This window comes from Lepidothrix coronata, unplaced genomic scaffold (genome assembly GCF_001604755.1).
Source record: "Lepidothrix coronata isolate B3197 unplaced genomic scaffold, Lepidothrix_coronata-1.0 Scaffold64, whole genome shotgun sequence".
NCBI classification, from domain to species: domain Eukaryota; kingdom Metazoa; phylum Chordata; class Aves; order Passeriformes; family Pipridae; genus Lepidothrix; species Lepidothrix coronata.
In genome coordinates this window covers 3,778,615-3,800,488 of record NW_016690244.1, presented here as the reverse complement: position 1 = coordinate 3,800,488, position 21,874 = coordinate 3,778,615, and the positions used below count along the sequence as shown (strand labels likewise).

At 39.3% G+C, this 21,874-nt stretch overlaps 1 protein-coding gene across 1 annotated transcript in view; it reads left to right on the top strand.

The window, feature by feature from the left end:
- The first annotated feature begins 1,578 nt into the window (after positions 1–1,578).
- Positions 1,579–21,874, top strand: part of SNRK (SNF related kinase) — a 41,910-nt gene continuing 21,614 nt past the window's right edge. Inside the window, exons 1-3 of the mRNA XM_017817952.1 lie at positions 1,579–1,626; positions 12,363–12,461; positions 13,783–14,476. Coding sequence (XP_017673441.1) covers positions 13,888–14,476 — 589 coding nt within the window. The 5' untranslated portion in view covers positions 1,579–1,626; positions 12,363–12,461; positions 13,783–13,887. The remainder of the gene's footprint in view (positions 1,627–12,362; positions 12,462–13,782; positions 14,477–21,874) is intronic.

Here is a 21,874-nt window from a genome sequence, read left to right as displayed (position 1 = left end):
AAAATTAGGCTTTGGAACAATGAGGTTTTGTATTTCTCTCTCCATATATTCCAATTGGCCATTTCTATCTGAAAAAAATAAAAGGGCACTTTTCAAAGTGCCACTTTTATGGCTTTCATTTCCCTGGCTATTCAAAGATTTTCTTTCCTTGATCGTTGGAGGAAATCCTTGCATTATTTCTGATGCTCAAAGCATCTTAGCAAGTAGGAACCCAAATGCTTCTGCAGTGCAACCATTCAAGCTGTTTCCCTTCCCTTCCCTACACGTACAGCCATATATGTGTACAGGGAAACTCTGTACTCTGCCAGGCGTAAGTGTACAGGGAAACTCCGAAACAGCTGCCAGGCTCATTCTTTGCCCTATTTTCTCCTACTAGCCTCAATGACATCGCTTCCTTTCACTACCCCTACTTCCAGATGACCTCCACCATTACACTGTGCTCCCATCCTTCCCACCACAGGGAAATCCGATGGCAGCATGCCTCACTGCCTAGGCCAGCTGCCCGGGACACAAGGGGCAACATCTCTATACTCTCTTTAAGATGCTATTACTGCTACCCCTTTCATTTGTGATCAGATCAGCCAGGAACCACAAGCGTAGCTACTACCTACTTCCCTGCTCCCAGATGACCTCCACCATCCATCTTGATTCTGTCTTTCCCACCACAGGGGAATCCAACGGCAGCCTGCCCGGCTGCCCACACACCATTGCTACCCAGGCTAGAAGAGGCATCCTGCCCTGCCCAAGGAGGTGGTGGAGTCATTGTCCCTGGAGGTAGAGAAAGACTGGATGTGGCACTTCATGCCATGGTCTAGTTGACACGGTGGTGTTTGGCCATGGGTTGGATTCGAGGATCTTAGAGGTCTTTTCCAATCTAGTTGATTCTGTGATGCCTATACTTGCATTAATACGCTATTATTTCAACCCAAGAAAGGGTAGACAGGTGTGACCCTTCCACGACTTTAATCAGGCCTCCAGCCCAGCGTCCCCTCCAAAGGGACACAGGCGTACAACTTGCCGCCACGAAGGCGGCAGACCCGCGGTCTGTGACCTCTCCTCAGACCTTCAGCGTTTGCCTTTCCCTCTTATTTTTGTCATTTCCAAGGCGACTTGCTCAGGACCTTCAGGCAGCTGGAGGGCAGGCAGTACCGGATCGTTCCCCTGCCCTGCCTCTCCTGCCCTCCCCTCCCCTGCCCTCCCCTCAGGCGCCCTCTCCCCTCCCCGCTCCCCCGCCGCCGCCATTGGCCCCCGCCGTGACAGCAGTTGGCGCGCGGCCTCCCCTCCCCGCCGCGCGGCGCAGGCGCGGCGGAGCGCGGGCGTGCGTTATGCCCGCCCCGCCCCTCGCGGCCCCGCGCGAGCCGCGGCCGTTGTTGTCAGTCGCGACTCGGAGCCGCCGCGGGAGCGGCCGCAGTGCCCAGTGCCGTCCGAGCGCAGCCCGCGTCGGCGGCACGGCCCGCCGCACCCCCGAGCCTCCCCGCTGGGCTCACGGACCCTCTCCCGCCTTCCCTCCCCGACGAGCTCCCCGTCCCCGCCGCCGCTCCCGAGGGCAGTCGCGGCGGGCGCTGCCCATGCAGGGGGCGGCGCGGGGCGCGGCGCCCCGAGGAGACGCCGCCGCCGCTGCGGGCAGTAAGTTGCCGGCGGGGTTGGGCCGGGTTCGACTCGGGCTGGGCTGGTGGGGCGTGGTGGGTTCCTTCCTCCCCCTCCTTGCGCCTTCCGTTCCTCCCGGAGCCGGCCGAGCCCAATGGCGGCCTCGGCCCAGGGGGAGGAGGCGGCCGTGGGGGGACGTTCCTCGGCCGCCGCCGAAGGTCGGTGTGTCGGTGCCGCCCGGGGCTGCAGGCGAGGGCCTGGGGAGGGGAGGGCAGAAACGGGTGTTCCTGCGGGGACGGCAGGCTCACGGGATGCGGGTGTTCCTGCGGGCACGGCGGGATCCCGGGATGCGGGTGTTCCTGTGGGATCGGTGGGCTCCCGACATGCGGGTGTTCTGCGGAAACGGCATGCTCCCGGGATGCGGGTGCTCCTGCGAGGACGGCGTGCTCCCGGGAGCCTGCCGTGCCCCGGGCGCGGCGGAGTGTCCGTGCGGCACGGCCCCGTGTGACCGCGGTGACAGCGGCCCCGCGCTGTGACCGCGGTGACACCGGCCCTGCCGCCGCCCCCCCGCCGCCGCTGCCCGCGCCCGCTCCGCCGCGTATGTGCCGTCGCTGGGAAGGGAAAAAAGGTAAACAAGCGCGGCCAGAGCCCCGCGGTCCGGCCACGGGCGCGTTTTAGGGGAATGACGGTGCATCTTGCCCCTCGGAACCTAGTGCGTAGCCAACAGGTTTGCCTTCGCCTTTTTCAGCCCAGGGCTGGAGCGTGGCCCTCCTGACAGCGGCTGGAAGTATCCCTCGTGCTTTGTCAGTACGTGTCTTGCTGCTGTCAGTACACTTACTGCGTTGAATTTGCTGCCTTTAGATCGCTACAGAAGTCAGTCGGATAGCTAGTGAGGTCCCGGATAGAGGTCTTTGTGCTTTTTGTCAGGTGGGGTTTTGGCACCCAGGTGGTACTTCACTAGATAAATTAATGGAGGGTGACTTTTAAACATGTTTGTGGTTGATGTACAGTCTTGGTAATAGTTGAAGGACAGTTATGTGTGGTTGGTGTTGTTATTTGTTTGTGGGTTTTTTTCAGTAAATAGACTGAATAAAGTGTTGAAGAACATCCACTAGGGAAAAAACCTATATTGGCTGGAGGATGGTTGGTGAGAAAAATGACCTATTTTCAGGTTGGATATTTTTATTGGTAAGGGATGCTGGTATACCTGTGAAGGAGAAACATTTGTGTGGGATATCTACATATGAAAAGCTCTGGGTTTTTACCTATACGTAGTTTCTTATTGACCATCTCACTTCCAAGAGCTTATTAAGGGTAGATGGGCAAAGAAGTGGTTTCTTCAGTAGAAGTTACTGGAGGAGCAGCTGAAGCGTATTGTATGATTTTCAGCCATCTAGCATGAATGAATTGAATGCAAATGTGCTTACGCCTGCCCTCTGTAGTGCAGTCACTACTTAGTCATATCGGCTGCTTTTTTGGAGTTGTTTATTATGGATATATTTAGATCTTCAGGCTCTGGGGAAGGACCAGTTTAATGAATCTCAGCAAAGTGAAGTCTGTATAGAAGTGTTTACAAGCAAATGTTTATTATGGTAGAATTAAGCATTTCTTTCAAGGCATGCACCATTAGGAACTGGGTTGAGGAATGGTGGGATTTTTTTGACAGCTATATTGCAGAAAGTGGGAAATTGGGTGGTGGTTATTTTTGTACTATTGCTGATCCCAAAAGAAGGAATCTGAAGCAAATAAGAACTAACAGTTAGTTACTACACAATACAGTTAACATTTTGACATGTTTTGCAAGGTAAAATTTAACTTTAATAGACTGCTATCTGCCCGTTTTACTTCTAGGGCATGCAAACATCCAGATTTGAGGACTTAATAATAAAAGCCAAGGATAAGAAAGTCCTGTCTTGTCTCGTATTTTTCCTGAATATTCTAAATTACCAGAAAAGTGGTAGAATGATAGCATGGTTTTTCAAGTGGTTGGGAAAAGAAGCTAATCTCAGTGCTGGAGCTTTGCCTGATGGTCAGGGTATCATCTAAGACAGTACATTTAAGAGAATCGTTGTGATCCACATTTGAGGCTTTCATGAAAAAACAGGGAAAAGGGAAAATTACATCTTAAGTGGACTTAGTGTTTTATGGTTTTTGTTTTCATTTTACACAATTGAGAAACAAGAAAGTACACTTTGAGTTCTGGACACTGCACAGGTTACTGCTGTTACTTGAATCATCCTGCTATGAAAAAACTGATATTCCCATGTGGTTTGGGTGGTTGGACTGTAATAAATAGTTGGCTTTCTGATTATTTTAAACAAATAGCATGTTAAGAGTATGCATGTTAATATGCTACTGCAGATATTATTCTGCTTAAAGTAGTCATCTTCCTTGTGCACTGTTCTGACCAACCTGGTGTCTTCTCACTGTCTTCCATATCATATTTGAATAATTCTTTTGCAGTCTACACCTTCAGTGTATCATTGTCCTTTTTATCCCACTAACAATGCTAATGCCAAAGTAGTGCCTTTGTCTTGCTTAGATTGCCTGCTTTCAAGGGCACAATATCCTGGTGCAGCTAGCTTTTTTCCTCACAATGTGTCTCTCTTGAAATAATGCACTTCTCTTCTTGGATTTTGTTTGCTTTCAAAATTTCATTGAAATGCTGTAGCTGTAAAACTGCTTGATGAACTTCTGTCCATTCCTACTTAATAGTGTTTTGTAATTATGTCTTAAGAAAGCTATGAAGCATGTTTCAGATCAGGGAAAGGCACATAGGGCTGAACTGCAGTTTATCATGGATATAGTAATGTTAAATTGCATTAGCTCTTAATGTTAGTAGCCTGTGAGGTTCTGCACATCTTCTGTGTCACACTGTTATCAAGCACTTAACTGTAATGCTGCAGCTGCTATAATAATGCAAAGTAGCTGTTGTTTTAATACACATAACAGTATTAGGTAAGAGCTTAAGAGGATTTGAAAAAAAAGTGTATTCCCTTACAATTCTAGGATAACTCACCCTAGCAGAATTCTAGTACACATAAGTTGATTGAGTCACCAATGTTAAGAACTTAATGAGAAAAAATTACACTCGTGAAATATAAACCCGAGCATGTTCACTTTCTGAAAAGCTGAATCTCCCTGTGTTACAGCGGTCTTCTGCAGCAGTGGTGGGATACAAATGTTGCACTGAATTTGACAGACTGATTTTTATTCTTCATATATCATTGTGTTTTTTCCACAGCAGTCTCCTATATGGAGATTACTGGAGTTACTGACTGGACTTAAACCAACTTTACTTGGGAGATGATAGCCAAACTTTTATAATCTTAGTTCATGTTGAAGCATGGTAGATTTCAGGTGTCTGGCAGTTCCTAACTAATTTAGGATGCTATGAAAGAGAATAAACTATTGAAACTGTGTAATTGTAAGTTGGGTGCAGTGTTTCTTAAGGTTTAAGTAGTTTTATGCTAGATGGAAATGACAGTTTCATGAAGACAACTTAAATCAATTCAGCCCTTGAAATTTGTTACCAGACATATTGCTAAACAAATGAAGCTATCTGACATTTGACCTTGAAGATGCTCTTAAGAAATGTTATAGAAATTATTATTGCTTGTAATAGGTACTAACAGTATACACATATATTTGCATCTGAATAGTCATGTTTGAGATGGAGTCTGATGCTTTCATCTCCCTTGATAGAGAATATAAATAATGTCTGTGATTCTGAATTTACACAACTAAGATCTAGGTTTTAAAACAGTGGTAGCGTTTAAATGTTACACCACACTGAAATGTTCATTGATTAATGGCAGAATGTTTAGAATTCCTGTTAGTGATCTTGGCTGCACTGCCTGGCATGACAAAATTATGTGGTAATGTTAATAAAGAGACATTTGAAAAAGGTGAAGCAATTCTGCGAATTCATGGGGTAGAAGCAACCCCACTGAAAGAGTCCAGATTGGTGGAATAAAAATCTGGGTTGTCTGTTTTCTGTAAAGTTCTTGCAGTAAGTTTCCTGGAAGTAAAGACTTAGTGTCCTGTCTAAAAGATAGTGATACCATCGTGAATCACAATAATGTGACTTCTGCCTGATATACAAAGTATTTCTTCATCAGTTTCATGTTCCTAGTTATTTTGGGTGAGGTAAAAACGAAAATGTGATATGATTTAGAATGTCAAAGTTTTCAAGAGTCTACTTGGATACTGGTTATCAAGTTTGAAAAAGTTTAATTTTGGACTAGGGAGCCCAACTGCCATGAGTTATCTCTGTTGCTTATACAATGGTTGACTGAAATACTGGACCTTGATTGGTTAGGTTTATGAATGTCTGTAACTAAGATACCCATGCTAATTTTCTGTAGTAGAGGAGAAATTTTTCTGTTAATGGGAACTGCAAAACATGATAGTTTCAATTGAAACTAATTTTTTTTAATATATTGTGATATCATAGGGTCTGAACAAAGTTTTATAGGTGATTTACAGATACAAAAAGACAGTACTAGCAGATATCACAAAACTTAAAGCAAATCCTTTTAAAAGATGTTATCACTTACTATTATGCAGAAGATAATTTGAGATGTGGCTGTGGGGGAAGATCTGGGGTTTTTTTCTTACTATACAATAATACTTTAGGAACAGCTTTAGAACTTAAGTGCTGTATTGCTGAAGCATCTGATATGTGAACAGGGTAGTGTCTGTATTTTTTTTCTTTTTTTTTTCTTCCAGCTACATACTGGACTTTGAGAGTAAGCATAAACAGAAAACAGAGACAACATGAAATTAATTGCTTTTGGAGCTGTGGCTGGTGTGAGGACTTGAAATGGTGTAAAGCTATTGCTGAGTTCTTAAATCCATAGGACAGATTGTAGTTGTCTTACGTAATACCTCCCCTTGGAAATGGAAAGTACCTTGTGAACCATAGTGATTATCAGCACGGTTGTGAAAGTATCTTGCGCTTTTAACATATTTCACAATTGGAACCAGTGCCAGTGACTACTAGTGATAGATTTGTCAGTGGATCAGAGTTTGATCACTCTTAGCACATCTGCCCTCTGAACTGCTTTGGTGTCTAGTCTGTAATCATAATCTTGCGGTTGCTTTGCAATATGTACATACTTCAGTGTTGTCTGGTTGTTTTTTTTTCATTCACCGACTTGTGAAAGAAAAAGGAAATACACATTCTTGACTTCTAAAGTGGAGACCCTAAAGGACCAATTCAGGTCTGGCTTTTTTCACTTGTCTGTGTTGAAGATGATTCTCACAAAAATACCAACTATCTAGTGGGGTTTCTGAATTTGTGCATTGTATTTTTTAAGTTTTCGTATGTGTTGGAGCTGCCTCAAAGTGTCTTGCTCTTAGAACTCAGGTCATGCAGGCTCTCATAATTTTCTGTTACAAAATAATGTTGGTAACTTGTCTTTCTTCTCAAATCTATAATGCTACCCCTCTTGCCTGCCCACCTCCCGTCCTCCTCCCGACCTTTTGTTGGTCCAGGAGCAATGTTTTACTAAGTTTATTGACCTGCCAAATATTTCTGCTGCTGGCTGTTTACTGAATAATGGCTCTTAAAGTTGAAGAACTCCTGTTAGCATTTTGCTTTTATTTCTAAATTCTACGAAGAGTTAAGGCTAGGCATCAGTAGCTCTAATGCCTGCAATACATTCTAAAATAATGAAACACTAACATTTTATTAGACTTCCCAAACGTTTAATGGCAAAACTTCATCAGCAATTGACAGGTCTTGTATCTTTTCAGAGCAGTGTTCTATAGACTGTTTAAAACTAAGGAATACAATTAAATTGTGCAAGTTAATTCTTCGTTTTATATTTGGAACATAGCACTACTTGATAAGTCTTCATCATGTTCTTCATCATTTTAGGTGTAGCCATGCTGAATGGTAGATTTTTGCTGACACATCTTGACATTTTAGTAGCACAGTATGATCTGGATGCTGACACTGACAATGAGGCTTAATAGGAAAATAAAAGAAGTGCATGTACACCTTGAAAAAAATCTGCTGTAGTCTTTTATTGTGGAACTTGCCAGGAGCAGGAAGTTTTATGGGGTTTGTCATCAGTGAAAGGAAAGATACGTGTGTGTGCTGTGGTGCAGTCATGCAAAGTGGAAAATAAAGCTTTAGAGGGCATTGTATATAAAGGTTGAGTTGTAACACAGTTGCCCCTATGAATTGTGTCTTCCCTCCCTCCCCCCACAAAAAAATGCTGCATTTCCAAAGTGTTTGGTTCTAGGGCAGGTATAGATTGCCCTTATTTCTTGAGTACCTTTCAGTGACAGTTGTGAAGGCTAAGGTCATAGGAAGGTGAAAGTGCTGGACTGTGACAACTGTGTATGGAAACAAAAGGAGAAGAGAGGTTCTTGGGACCTTAAATCCCATATTGAGTATTGAATATTCAAGAAATATTGGGTAGTTAGGAGCTTAAAAAGTTTGAAATACACCGGAGGAGTTGAGTCATGACAAGTTTTCAGAGCATGTGGTTATGCATTAAGTGTGTGTGTTCTTCACACTTCACTCTTGCGAAGCCTTGTACCTGTTTCTAGGGTGTTGACTCTCCCTTATGTAAAACGAAAGGTGATCAAAAACCCTCTGGGGGAAAGCAGCTGACAGTGTAACAAAATCAGTGGAAAAAAAGCCCAGTGAGGGTGTAACATTGTCACATGGGAGTGGTGGCTCATATAGTAACAAAGACTGTTTTTAAAGGCTCATGGCTTATCCTGTGAAGAGATCTCAAAATAGGATACCAGATAAAAATTGATAAGAAATATTGGAAAAAAAATGTGAAAAATTATACTGGCAGTTTGCATACCAAGTTGATATGTCCTTCAGTTTGCTCTCAGATTCTAATGATTTGTACAAATTGCTTTCAGAGTAAAATAATTGCTTTTGAATCCAAAATCTGTTTATGTCAAATTTGGGGTTTAGTGTTTCTGGGAACACTAGCAACATAAGTCTTACTCTCAGCATACAATTATGTAGTAAATAAATAATTGACATAGATGCTGTTACTCATCTGAGACAAAAGAGAGCAAAAGGAGAAACAGGGTAAACTTTAATCTATCAGGTGGATGTATATAGTGTGTGCATCCACTGAACTATTCATTCTAAACTCCTATTACAGAAAATAAAAGCATGTGCTTTTAAGAAATGATTCATCTGATCTATTTGGCTATCTGCTTTAGGGTGCAATTTGTTTTATCATAGACTCTTATCTGTGTTGACTGAATCTCCATTTATCTTGACGGGAGACAGGAATGGTTAGCTGTCTGTGGATGGATGAGTCCCAGTGAAGATTATTTGAGCTTTCATGTCTGTTAGCCTGATAAGTCTTTGCATTGATAGTATTTTAACATTTTGTTTAAGTGGGACCTTGAATCTTCATTTTCTAAATAAAAAAGGTACATTAAGGTAAGATGAAGGCCAGAAGGCTGGTCTTACATGCAATATAGAATATAATGAAACTTTTTGAAAGAGGTGAATTGCTTAAAGAAAAACTAATGTCTCTGGAACATGCTGTTTGTCTAAACAGATCTATTCATCCCTCTTTTAAAGATGGTTGAATCACAGTACTGTTGTTAAGCTTCTTAATAGGATGCATGTGATATTACAAAACAGCTTCTGCAGATTTCAATTACAGTGACTGTTTGCAATATTTTATGGGATAGGTTATAGGAGCTTCTATGGAAGGAAGGATCTGTTCTGAATTTATTTTCTGGTAAATGTCTACGTTGCATAAAATGAGTATCAGCTGAGTTCTGGTATAGTTAGGGAAAACTGCGTTTTTAGAACCATATTTAGCCACACGGATTAAACGCTGCTAATGGTTACTAAACTCACCAGCTTGACAATCCAAATTCTCTAGTGCTGAAAAATTAACTGATCAGAGCCTTGAGATAATGTGAATGAAAAGATAGGCAAATATTTTCTGTGATATAACTGTCTCTTAAATGCTTTTTCTCAGGCTGTAGTTTGGCTTGCTGGTAAAGTGTGGCTGGTGGAAAATTTGCTTGTCATGTGCTTTAGTCTGCAGCTTGTTCAATTTGGTAAAAATGTTCAAGAGGTCACACAGTAAACTGGATCACTGAAATGATCCATCATTAAAAGTAACTCTGTTTTGGAGAGTGATTGTAAATCTTAAGTTTTGGGTTATTTCATCTTAACCCTAAAAGTTTCACTAAGGAAACAACAGCCTCAAAGAGGCTTCAGCTCAAAAGCTCTTATCTGATCCTTAAGTACTTTCAAAATTCTATTTTTCTAGAGAGAAACTGAGAAAAAGTAAATACTCAGAAAAGTATTGGTATAGCAGCTGTGACCCTTTAGATAGCATATTTAAATTATAATCATGGCTTGTACCTACATATAATATGACATTTTTGCATCCACTTCCTACTACTGAACAGTTCATAATGCTGGTATGTTCAAACCATGTGTGCTTCTAAGATCCTTGTATTTCGCTGTGGGAGCTTCATCTCTGGAGATTTATTTTAAAACCACAGAATTAAGGGTTAGTTGTTCTGTTATTGTGGAGACTTTATGTTAAACTGTTAATGAATCTGCATTAATTTTACTACAGCTAATGGGGCTGCAACATTAGTAAGCATAGTTTATCTTCCATTTCTGTAAACTCTTATCCTGTTGATTACTGTTTGATGTACTTCTCCATGGCTTATACGTAGCTGATTTTTGCTGGAATTCTGTTGACAGGTTGTTTATGTGTATTCTGTGATTTACAGTTAAATCACTTGTTGAGTTTGTACTAAGGTGGTTGAGAATGTGCCAAGTGAACAAAATAATGAGTATAAATCTTCCCTTACTGCTGAGTGTTGCAGTTAAATTCAGACAAGTTGCATTCTGTTACATCTGGCTGGATTTGTTCTCTCCCTTTTGCTCTGCCAGGGATGAAGCCTTCTTCAGTTTAAGAAAGAAAAGCTAACTAAAATTGGCTGAGGCTTTTTTACCTCCGTTTTCCTTACCTCTTCCATTAACAAAACTTCGGTTTTGCCACACAGTACAAATGCTCGTTTTTGTCTGCAGGTGTTGTTTTTGAATCCAAGACTTAACAGAAAATCTCTCTTAAAGCCATATCTTCTCAGAGAGAAAAGGTGTTTGATGATCTGGGCCAAATTTGTAGGATGTGGTGAATTCATGCTGATAGAGATGTAAATCTTGAGGTTTGACTTAACATTCAAGAAAGAAATGGTCCACAAAGACGAGAGCCCTGGAGTTTGTGTTGTTGCTAACTCCAGTTGAGTAGGGAATGGCTTTCTGGTTTTTGACAGTCTTTTTTATTTTTTTAACTCAAGGGTTCTAAAATTGTTAAGTAGTTTAGCAGAAGGTATTAACTATGTGATATCATAATGGGTAAAACAGATTTGTAAGAAGGGATGATATCCTAGTGACAGTTAAAAAAAGTTGTCTTTAATTTGTGTGCTCCTTTTTTTCCTTTAATTTCTTTAATCTAGAAGCAATGAGGAATCAGATTAGGGTGCTGTGGAGACAGCAGTACTATAAAGCATGTTTGTGTGGAGGGGTGTTTTGTTGGTTTGGTTTATTTGTTGTTGCTGTTTTTTTAAAATGCTGGCAGTCTCTTTAAGATTAGGACTCTGGAGTCACATAAGCATATGGAGTTGATTAATATATCCCCTTTTGGTTCATACAGGTGAAAGTTAGGTGGTCTGTGTGTGTACATGGACTGTTTTTCATTAGTCTGCATTTTGGGGGTTAGGTCAGTATGATGGAATATTATACAACTATAGTAAGGCATTGCATGAAAACATTATGTCTGTGCTCGGTAGTGGTAGTGAAAAAACCTCAAATTGGCCTAAGAAAGTAGAATAGGATAAAGCAGAAAATGTGTAGAGAAAGGTGAGAAGAATGTTAAAGCCTGTGGAATAACCTCTGCAAAAGGAATGACAGACTAGGACTCAAACAAGATTAAACTGAAGCTAGAAAGGGAGGAAGCTGAAGCTGTGAGTTGCTTGAGGCAAGGTAAAGGGAGTATGATAGTTCTTGTTTTGGAACAGACAGTGAATGAGAAGATGCACAAATTATCAGGAGATTTAAAACAAACAAGAGAAAGTGGTTCTTCTCACAGCACAGAGTTAAGGTATACACCTCTAATGCAGTATGTTCTTGATGCTAAAAATTCACATACTTTAATAAAGCACCTGCCCAGTTTTACAGGGAAGGGTGTGGTGGAATCCATGAAACACTATTAAACACAAAGCCACTGGTCTCAGATGTAAAGAAGTTTTCGAATCTCTTACAGATTAGGAGATAAAGATAAGATTGTTAAAATCTGCCATTGTACTGTATTCTTCCCCATGTGTCCCCTAATGGTTACTTACCAGGTAGGAGAGTGTTTGACGTGGGCATTTAGTGTAAGATAGCATGCTTTCATTTTGTCTTGTGCTTTTTTCAGTGAGGATGGAATGGTATTACATAGGAGTGGTAGGGGAACTTTGTAAGATAAGCATTGGGAAGCAGATATGCCAACCCCAATTTTGATACTATGGCATCTTCTAGTAAAGTGGAGTGGTTTTTGGAAGAGCATCTGAAGCATAGTGCTTAGTAGCAAAATGAAAGGGTGCATATAGCAACACAAAACCCAGTGAAGGTTGTTAAAGCTTGATACCTATCTTAAAAGAAACACAAAACCCTAAGCCTCAATGTTTTTATGCTTGTCACACTTACCCTGTTCCTTGTCTGGGTTATGAATTTTTGGAAGTTGATTGATTTCATTCAAATTTTACAGGTGTGGAAGTCTCAAACTGAATTCCCTTGGACTTTGTGGAAGCAGGCAGCTGGATAGCAAAGAGGTTATACCATGGCTCCAGATGAGAGAAGCAGTAAGGTGAGCTTGTTAAACATCAGAGAATCTTCATAGGACCCCCAACCTTGTAATTGAATTCATATGAAACCAGGTTCATTAGTTTCACTGTGAAATAACTTGTTTAGCAGGGAGTGTTTTTAATCTAATGCTTACATTTCAACTTGAGAATAACTAATGTAAGAAGCTGTTTGTTTGCCAGCTTCCTTTTCAAAGGTTTTCTTTTTGAAGTTCAGTTTCAAAACTGTGAAAATACATTCTAAAGAGCTATGTTTTCTGGATTTTATAGGGTTGGCAATAAGCCATCATATTTCCAGCTGCTTTGCACTCAAAGTTGCAAACAATGCTTTTTGATACCTACAGTTTTTTATTTAAACCTCGATCTCAGTTAGTGATGCAGGAGAAGTTTTTGGGAGGTTTTGTATGTGGAAAAAAAATGGCAGTGGGATATAAGACCTTCAAAACTAGTTTTGAATATGAGTGTTTTATAAGTTGAGTCTTGTTTGCTTAAATGACGAATTATCTGGTAAGCGGGAGTTCAGCACATAAAAGCTGAACTCTGAGTTTTCTCCCCTTCCTTCCCACTCTTCTTCCCCTTCCCCTGACTCATTCCCAGGACTGCTGAACATATGCTGCCTACATGCAAACTTTTTATCACCAGTTTTTATAACTTCAGTCAAAATATTTAAGACATTTTATTTAACACTGAGAGTACATCCAACTCAAATGTTTGATTTCAGCCTGTAAAGCTTCATTTGTTGTAATTACAGTACTGATTGATAATGCTCAAACTAATTAGAGTAACGAAATTAAGTGTTGTATGTCAGTCTGAGCCTTGCTAAACAGGAAGCTGTTAAAAGGGAGAAGGTAAAAGTCTATGCCATCAGAATTTTGTATTAAAGCTGTTTCATGTGCAATATGGAATATGCCAAAAATAAGATAAATCAAGTATGCTCCTCTTGCCAATATTCTGTGCTGTCCATCTGATTTTTAATGTAGCTGGAAAAGGTACAGATTTCAGCTTTGCCAGTTTTAACAGTCCTTATAACACTGATTTCTTCAAGTGCTGCTTACAAGGTTTCTGCCTCAAGACAATGAAGGCCACTGAGTTTGAGAGAGACGTTCATTACTGCAGTTTTGAAACACACTTTCTTCAAGATACTGATAATGTGATGTCAGAAATCTGCTGGTTAGCACAGCATGGCTTATCGAACCCTTTGCAAAAACTCCTGAAGAATGTACTAAATAATCTGTAGTAATATGCTAATGTAACTTTAGGGTAATTACACTATAATAATTTTGCTTACTTATATACAAATATGTAATCTTGTCTCTTTGTTTTTAGGTATGCTTGGCAGTGATGATGGACTACTTATTTGCATCAGATACTCTTATATGAAAATACTGTGTTTCCAAAGAGCTTAAATATTATTTCATCTTCTGAAACAGAATGGCAGGCTTCAAACGAGGATATGATGGAAAAATTGCGGGATTGTATGACTTGGATAAAACTTTGGGCAGAGGCCATTTTGCTGTGGTCAAACTTGCTCGACATGTCTTTACAGGTGAAAAAGTAGCAGTAAAAGTAATTGACAAGACCAAACTGGACACTCTAGCCACTGGACATCTTTTTCAAGAAGTTAGGTGCATGAAACTAGTGCAGCATCCCAACATAGTGCGGCTGTATGAAGTGATTGATACCCAGACTAAGCTCTACCTAATCTTAGAGTTAGGTGATGGCGGAGATATGTTTGATTACATCATGAAACATGAAGAAGGTTTGAATGAGGATCTGGCAAAAAAATATTTCGCTCAAATAGTTCATGCTATATCCTACTGCCATAAACTGCATGTAGTTCATAGGGACTTAAAACCAGAGAATGTGGTCTTCTTCGAAAAACAAGGACTTGTAAAATTGACTGATTTTGGCTTCAGCAACAAATTTCAGCCTGGAAAGAAGCTCACCACAAGCTGTGGATCCCTTGCGTATTCTGCTCCTGAAATTTTACTCGGAGATGAATATGATGCACCAGCAGTTGGTATGTTCTCTTTGAATTCAACCCATAATCCATAAACTTAAGTACAATGATGTTGTACCTCTTTGTTTTCTGTTTCAAGATAGTGCCATATGTGGAAGACAGCTAATTGACAAGAAATAATATAACCTGAATGAGCTATAATGCTGTTTGAAGGGTATACTTAAACATTCTCAAAAAAGCTTAAAAGTTCTTTTTGTATGAAATGATGCAAATGTATCCATTGTAATTAAGTTTTCTATTAATAACAATGTGGATGCAATGTGGTTTTTTGTACATACTTTGTTAGAAAACCCATCTTCTTTTCGGAAGAGTGCTTGTTTTAAATTTATTTTTAACATGACTCCACACTCCCTTGCAAAAAAACCCCAACCACCAGTGATTTTCTTTGCTCAGTTTAACCATATAACAGTGGCACTGTGAGCCCAGGCTTCTTACATGTTCTGCTGCAAGGTGCTTGAAAGCCATTTGATAGAGTCACTTTATTGTCTTGTACTCATACAGATTATTCATATCTGTTAGTTGAGTACAACTCACTTCTCCAACAGATTTTAGGTAAGTGTAATTCCAAATGGTGCTCCAGGAATAGGTTCTAGCAGTCAACATGCCTCTTGTTTTTGTTTGCTCAGTATCTGATATTTTACTGTCTTGATAGCACCATTAAGACTCTGTACACATGGATGTTTTTGCTATGTTTTATAGTAGTGGCTGTAGTCATGGTTTAAATTAAGACCAAGGTGCCCATTTTTTGCTAATTTACCTGAGGTAAACAGTCAGCTAATTTTATATGCTGACAGGTACACTGTTGCACTACAATTTTTGCATTATTTTTAATATAAATATTTTCTAGCTACTAGATCTTATGATCTTTACCTAAACATTTGAATGACACTTCATGGCTTCTAACTTTGAATAGGTATTGTACTTTAGTTTTCTGGACTTGGAAGTTCACTTTCTTGAGTGTACTATAATTAGGAATTTTGGATCTGTGTTATTTGTGGGTCTGCAAATCCATGTGGATGCTACAGTGATGCTTTACAAAATTATTTCCATTTAGAGTTGGAAGTTTTAGTTGAGTTGGTTCTAGTTTTATTAGTGGCAAACTAGAGCTCCTAACTCCATAGTTCTTCTATGTTCTTTTATTTCTCTCTGAGAATTTCCTGAAGCATAAGTGTAACTGATTGCAGTGGCCTCCGAAACTAGATGGAAAAGTGCATTTGTTAAATATTCTGTACAGTGCCTTGTGTGAATTATTTTTTGAAAAATGGAAGAGCAGTGAAATTTTGGAGGTTGAGCAAAATTTGATAATGCTGCCCAGTTGAAGATGTTCAGAGAAAAGATGGTGTATGGGGATTAATGGGGGAGGGGAAATTAAGAGCATTATGACCAGATGGTCCAAACTGAATTATGTAGTTAACAAAGTGTGCTTTAGACCTCTACATGATAAATATAATCTTGTTTCTTGGAGGACTTTGGAAGCAATTAGGTAGGTAAACTTCTGAATAGTATTATAAGAATATTTTTGAATGGATTCCTAGAAGGAGAGGTCTGGCTAATACAGAATGGATTGATGTGCACAGTAGAAAAACTAGGATAAAATTAAATTCTTCTAGCTGGTGTCTAAGGATGCCAGTTAAGTTCTCTTTCTGAGAATATTTAAATACACATCAGGGTTTGTTTTTGCTTACTTATTCCCCAGTATGCTGTCTCAGTTAATGGATACTTAGAACTTCTATCCTAGTTGGCTGATTGCAGTGCTGGTATCATAAGATTTTAGTGACATATTTTTTTTTCCATCACTTTGTAATACACTATAAAATCCTCTATAAAGAGCTGTCAGTACAATAATTAACAGAATAAAAATACCAACATTTACTACTAGGTGCCAATAAAATGATGACATTGAAGGGTCTGGATTTTCCTTTTCTAACCATGGGTAAAAATAAAATACACTATGTGAGGTTTTGAAATATGATTTATTTGTGTATTTTAAATGCAATGATGGAGGAAAAAATAAAAAATAAAATTAGGGCCTTATTTAAAGCCCCCTTTCTCCCAAATGGAGTCTTAAATGTAGAATCTTAAAAGAACATATGTTTAGAAAATTTATCACTAACGATGTGATTATGTAACTAAGAAATTGGCTTCTGAAAACCTTTCTTAATGTTGAAAGATAAACTCTTATGCTAGGATGAGGTCGTACTTCTGGACTAGAAATATGCATAAATTCATAACTAGACATTTCAACAAAGAGATTGCATCAGTTGTATTTTGATACCAGTAATGTGCCAGGTGTGCATATATAGCTTGAAATAGTGGTGAAGTGCTGTGAACTCATTCAGATGTTGGCTGAATGGGGGTATTAATATTGCAATAATAGTGACTGACAATGGCAAAGATTTTTTTGCCAGTCAGGATGAAATTACATTGTAGCTGAACCAATATAAAAACTAGTTCCTTAGTAGAAAGGAGGTCATGCTTTCCCCAGTGCAGCTGCATGGTCCTGATGGTCACTTGAACACCAACATGAGCACTTGAAACCAACTCAGTTTACTAAAATGGCAAATTGAAATGGATTGCCCTGCTTATACTCTGTGCATATTAAGGCATATTTGCTTTCATTATAATATTTTAAGACCCCACACCTGTGTTTATTTATGCAAAATTGTCGTTGCAAAAACTATTGCAAAAAAACCCCCTCGATCATGAGATTTTTTGCCAAAGAACTTTGCCACAAAAATGGCTTTTCTGATCTCTTGTGAATAATGTTAGAATGAGTATATAAAGGAAAAGACTTCACATTTTCTTTCTACAAAAAGCTGAAATATTTAGGGCAAGTCTTTCATTAAGCTATATGTTTAATAAATATAATGGAAAAGCTTGCTTTATGAAAACATAACTGTTTCAGCTAGTTTAGGGATTAATCTCCCCTTTGTGATGCCACTTGAAAGTTTTCACACTTGAAAAGAGCCTAGTTAATTTAGGTCTCTCATTTCCTTTTGTGTTTAAAGCTGTAGTTATAATGATGCAAGAGGAATATTGGGCAATGATCATATGTTCCCAGGGCTTTTCAAAAAGCTGAGTGAGTTAGATAATGAGTTTCCCATGTTTTTTCATACTTAATTAAAATTTGTTCTAGTCAGAGGAAAGTGAGAGGACTGTTGTTGGACATAAAGTTCATTTCATAAATCAAATGGACGTATTATTTTTGATCAGAGTTCTGTTTAGAGCAGTGGTGTGATCCAGTGAACTCCAGTATTCAGAAGTGGATAACTACAGATGAGAAAGAATAAAGCATGCTTCTCGTAGTACTTTTCCTTTTGCTCTACCAGCATCAACAGAGATTGGATCATTCAATAAATAGAAATCACTTCTTTCCTAGGTGATAAAAATTAATTGGAGATTTACAGATTAGTTGATTCTTTCAGAGGAGAGCAAGTTCTATTTTAACTGCTTGGCATCTCTACAAAGTAAAGTGCTATGTAAGCTACAGTAATTCTGGAAGACATAGACGTTTCTGATAGGCTTATCTGGTGTAGTGGAGTATTCTGTGTCTGATTTTGTAGAAACATTTGCAAAGTAAATTCATTTTTCTGGGGATCAGATATAGGGAAATTCAGATTGTAAAATTGGGATTTTGTACATTTAGCACAGCTGAGCACAGGCCTTTAGAATGGTACTGTAATACACAAATCACATTGCAGTTACCATCACAGTTACTTAGCATTGCAGTCTGTCCTCACAGCACAGAAAGAGAATGGTGGCAAGATGTTCCTCATGAAAGACCTGACTAACTGTAGCTCAGTGCTGTTCAACTGGCAGGTTGTAGTTCAAATCTAACTTGCTGCTGCCTTGGAAGTTGCAGATAACATCCATTACTTTAGTAATTAGATGCCATCTTTCTTGCACAACTCAAACCTGGATATCTTCTGTCAATATGATAAAGCAATATATGTATTAATTATGTAGTAATTTTTCATAGTTAAAGGAAAGAGAGGCTTTGTTACATGTACTTTTTGCTTTCCTGAGGTGAAGTTATGCTGCTTTTAGACCCACTTTGTGTCTGTTGAAATGATCCCAAATTCTTTTTTTGGTGGTTTTTGTTTTGGTTTTTTTGTTTTTGGTTTTTTTTTTTGCGTAAAGCATTCACAGGGGCTTCTTACTTGCACATAGTGTTGCTAGAGTGTGTTTGGTCTTTCAAAGCTTTAGCCATGTCCACATGGTGCTTGAGCATAGTTAAGTAGCCCTGATGACCCTGTCTGGCCCGCGTGGAGCTAGTTTTGATGTTTCTTGTTGTGTATAACACTTTATTCACAAACTGAATGACTAATATAAGCATAATGGCCAGTGGCTATATACAGTAACTTTTTACTTTATAAAAAGTACTGAATATAAGATTTGACAGACTGGAGTTAAAAAAAAAATAATTTGCAAACCATATACAGTATTGAATAATTGAGCATACCTGGCGGCATTTGGAGTTTCACTATGCTCAAAATGTGACTATAGCCAACTTTGACAGAAATGAAAAGCAAGAATTTCTACAAAAGCTTTTCTCTGCTTGTTTTGTTTTGAAAATCTGCCTTTTCTTATGGCGTATTGCAACACTTCACAAGATTCATGGTTAGATACATTATGGAATGAGCTTGAGGCTGTAAAGGTGCAGAAAGCTCAGGATGTAATAATGAGATGCTTCCAGTATAAAAGGTCTGCTTCTCCTTCTGTTTTGCTTGCGTCTGTGCAGAGCTACCCCTTCTCATGTGCTGCATTTCTCATGTGTTGCATGGCTGGCCATTCGATGAACTGATTTTTATCAGCTAACTTGACAGAAAACTGTTAGAAAGCCAAAAACTGACAGAAAGCATGTTCTCTGCAGGCTTAACTTCTGCCAAGTTAGCAGAGCTGTTTGTTTCCTTAGCACTGAGTGGAAGAGCTGGTGCAAAGGAGGTGAAGGGAGCATGCAGCTCAGAGCTCTGGGGTAAGGTTGGTAGCAAGTTTAGATCAGATCATCTTTGTGGTGCTCACTTATCTTCACTTTCTGGTAACTTATTTGACTGAAATTGATCCAGTGTCATTGCCAGTGCATTTTTAGAATTGTGTGCTCTACTTTTCAGCTTCAAATGCTTTTTCAGGCAAAACAGAAGGAATCGATGTGTGTATCAGCTGTATTTCTGTCCTGCTCTCTCCTCCTGTGTGCTTGTGTTAATGGCCATGCTTTTCTACCTTTTCCCTGCCGTGCTTTGTATCTCATGCTGCTGAAAAAACAGAGTCAAATTTGAAAAATTGTCACAAATTAACTTTTTATACTTTTTTAGAAGTGTCAAGTAGAAGGAATTGGTTGTAGAACACTTTTAGAAAGTGGCAGTCTTGAGGATATTCATGTCATGTTAACAAAGAATTTATGTTCTGTGGCAATTTGGATGCAGGTAGTAAAATTTATTTTTGATGAAAGGGGAGTTCTTTGCTGGTGAAGCAAAGAACGGTTTATCTGAGTGAAACTACAGAGGAGAAGCTGTCAAGATAAGTCTTCAATTACTGCCATATCAGCTAAACTGTAACTTGAGTATAGGGTTATTTCTTAGTCATCTTGGAGTGTTCATGGGACAACTGTTTTCATAGTATTTCAAAGTGCCATTGTGGAGCAAGATTTCATTATGATGAATACATCTCCACAGCCAGGAAGCTTACATTCATGCATCTTTAAACAAATATTCAGATTAATTATGTTCAGCCCATGGCTGACTAATTTGGCAACACAACCTCAATCAGTGGTGTGCTACCTAGTTATATACCAGATGCCTAAGTTTTGCATTCATGTGTAAAGCTGTAATAAGATGTTAATTTTTATAAATAAATTACAATACATTGTACAGCTAGAACCTTTAGGAAAAGGTAGTCAATCAGAAAATATAACTGATTTTTAAGATAGCAGGGGCAAATCGTTTTTATATACCAAAAAGACCAAAATTATTGCAGTGAAACACGTGCATAAGCTGTATGTGCTGTTTAGGCTTTGATATGTCCAATGATTTTGAGAACATGTTTTATATAGAAAAAAGCTTCCTTCTATATTTAACTAATAAATATTGTTTTATAACCTGGCTACTTATTTTCTGGAGTAGTAGTCTTGGAATTCATGCAGAAAACATTGGGTTTGTTTGGGTTTTTAATATAGATACAGTAACTTTTTTTGTGACTAAACAACAGAAAGCAAAGGAGATAGAATACATTTCTAAATGCAGAATTAATGAATTGAAGTAAACCAGGCTATTTTGGAATACAGGCAGTGGCATGTGTTCAGTAAGACCTTTCAGTGGTGGTGTTTTTTGTTAAAATATTCTTACCAAAATTTGAGATGCAGTAGTTACTAGAAAACAAAAGAACTGTTTGTATTTTAATAGTTTTATTCAACCAGCAAAACCCATCTATTGATTTCAGGGAAAAATCATGAAATCACAGAATGGTTTGGGTTGGAAAGGATCTTAAAGACCATGTATGTCCAACTCCCTGCCGTGGATAGGGACACCTTCCACCAGATCAGGTTTCTCGAAGCCCCATCCATCCTGGCCTTGAACACTTCCAGGGATGGAGCATCCACAGCTTCTCTGGGCAACCCATTCCAGTGCCTCACCACCCTTGTAGTGAAGAACTTCCTAATCTAAACCTGCCCTCTTTCAGTTTAAAGCAGTTTCCCCTTGTTCTGTCATTCCATGCCCTTGTAAAAAGTCCCTCTCCAGCTCTCTTGTAGTCCCCTTTAAGTACTGGAAGGGACTCTAAGATCTCCCTGGAGCCTTCTCTTCTCCAGGCTGAACAACATCAGCTTTCTCAGCCTGTCTCCATAGGAGAGGTGCTCCAGCCCCCTGATCGTTTCTGTGGCCTCCTCTGGACTTGCTGCAGCAGGTCCATGTCTTCCTTGTGTTGAGGCCTCCAGAATACCAGTACTAGTTGCCAGATTGAATGAAAATAAGAATCGCTTCCGAAGATAAGACTAGTTACGGATGATCATGTGTTAGTCAAATAAAATAACTTATATAGAACAGACTGTTTTGCCAGGCAGATGAGCTAATTAGGAAAATAATTTGCTAAATGCCGTTTGCTATTTATGCTCTTTTTTGGTGGGATGGGGGAAGGAGAAGATTTCTTCTAATTCTCTTGTCTGCTCTGTCTCCTAATAGTAATATTGATCGGATTTATGGTGCTTTAAAACAAAGAAAAAATCCAGTTCTGCATGTTAATTTTGAAAATATTAGCCTTGAGTTGTGCATGTTCTCTTCCTCAGCTTTCTGCAAGGGAAAAATAAATCCTGTTTTACAAAGACAAAAAAAAAAAAAAGGTTGAATTAACAGATGGTAACACCTCTAAGAACTAGAAAGGTCAGTATACAAGTTTATTCAAAGCCTT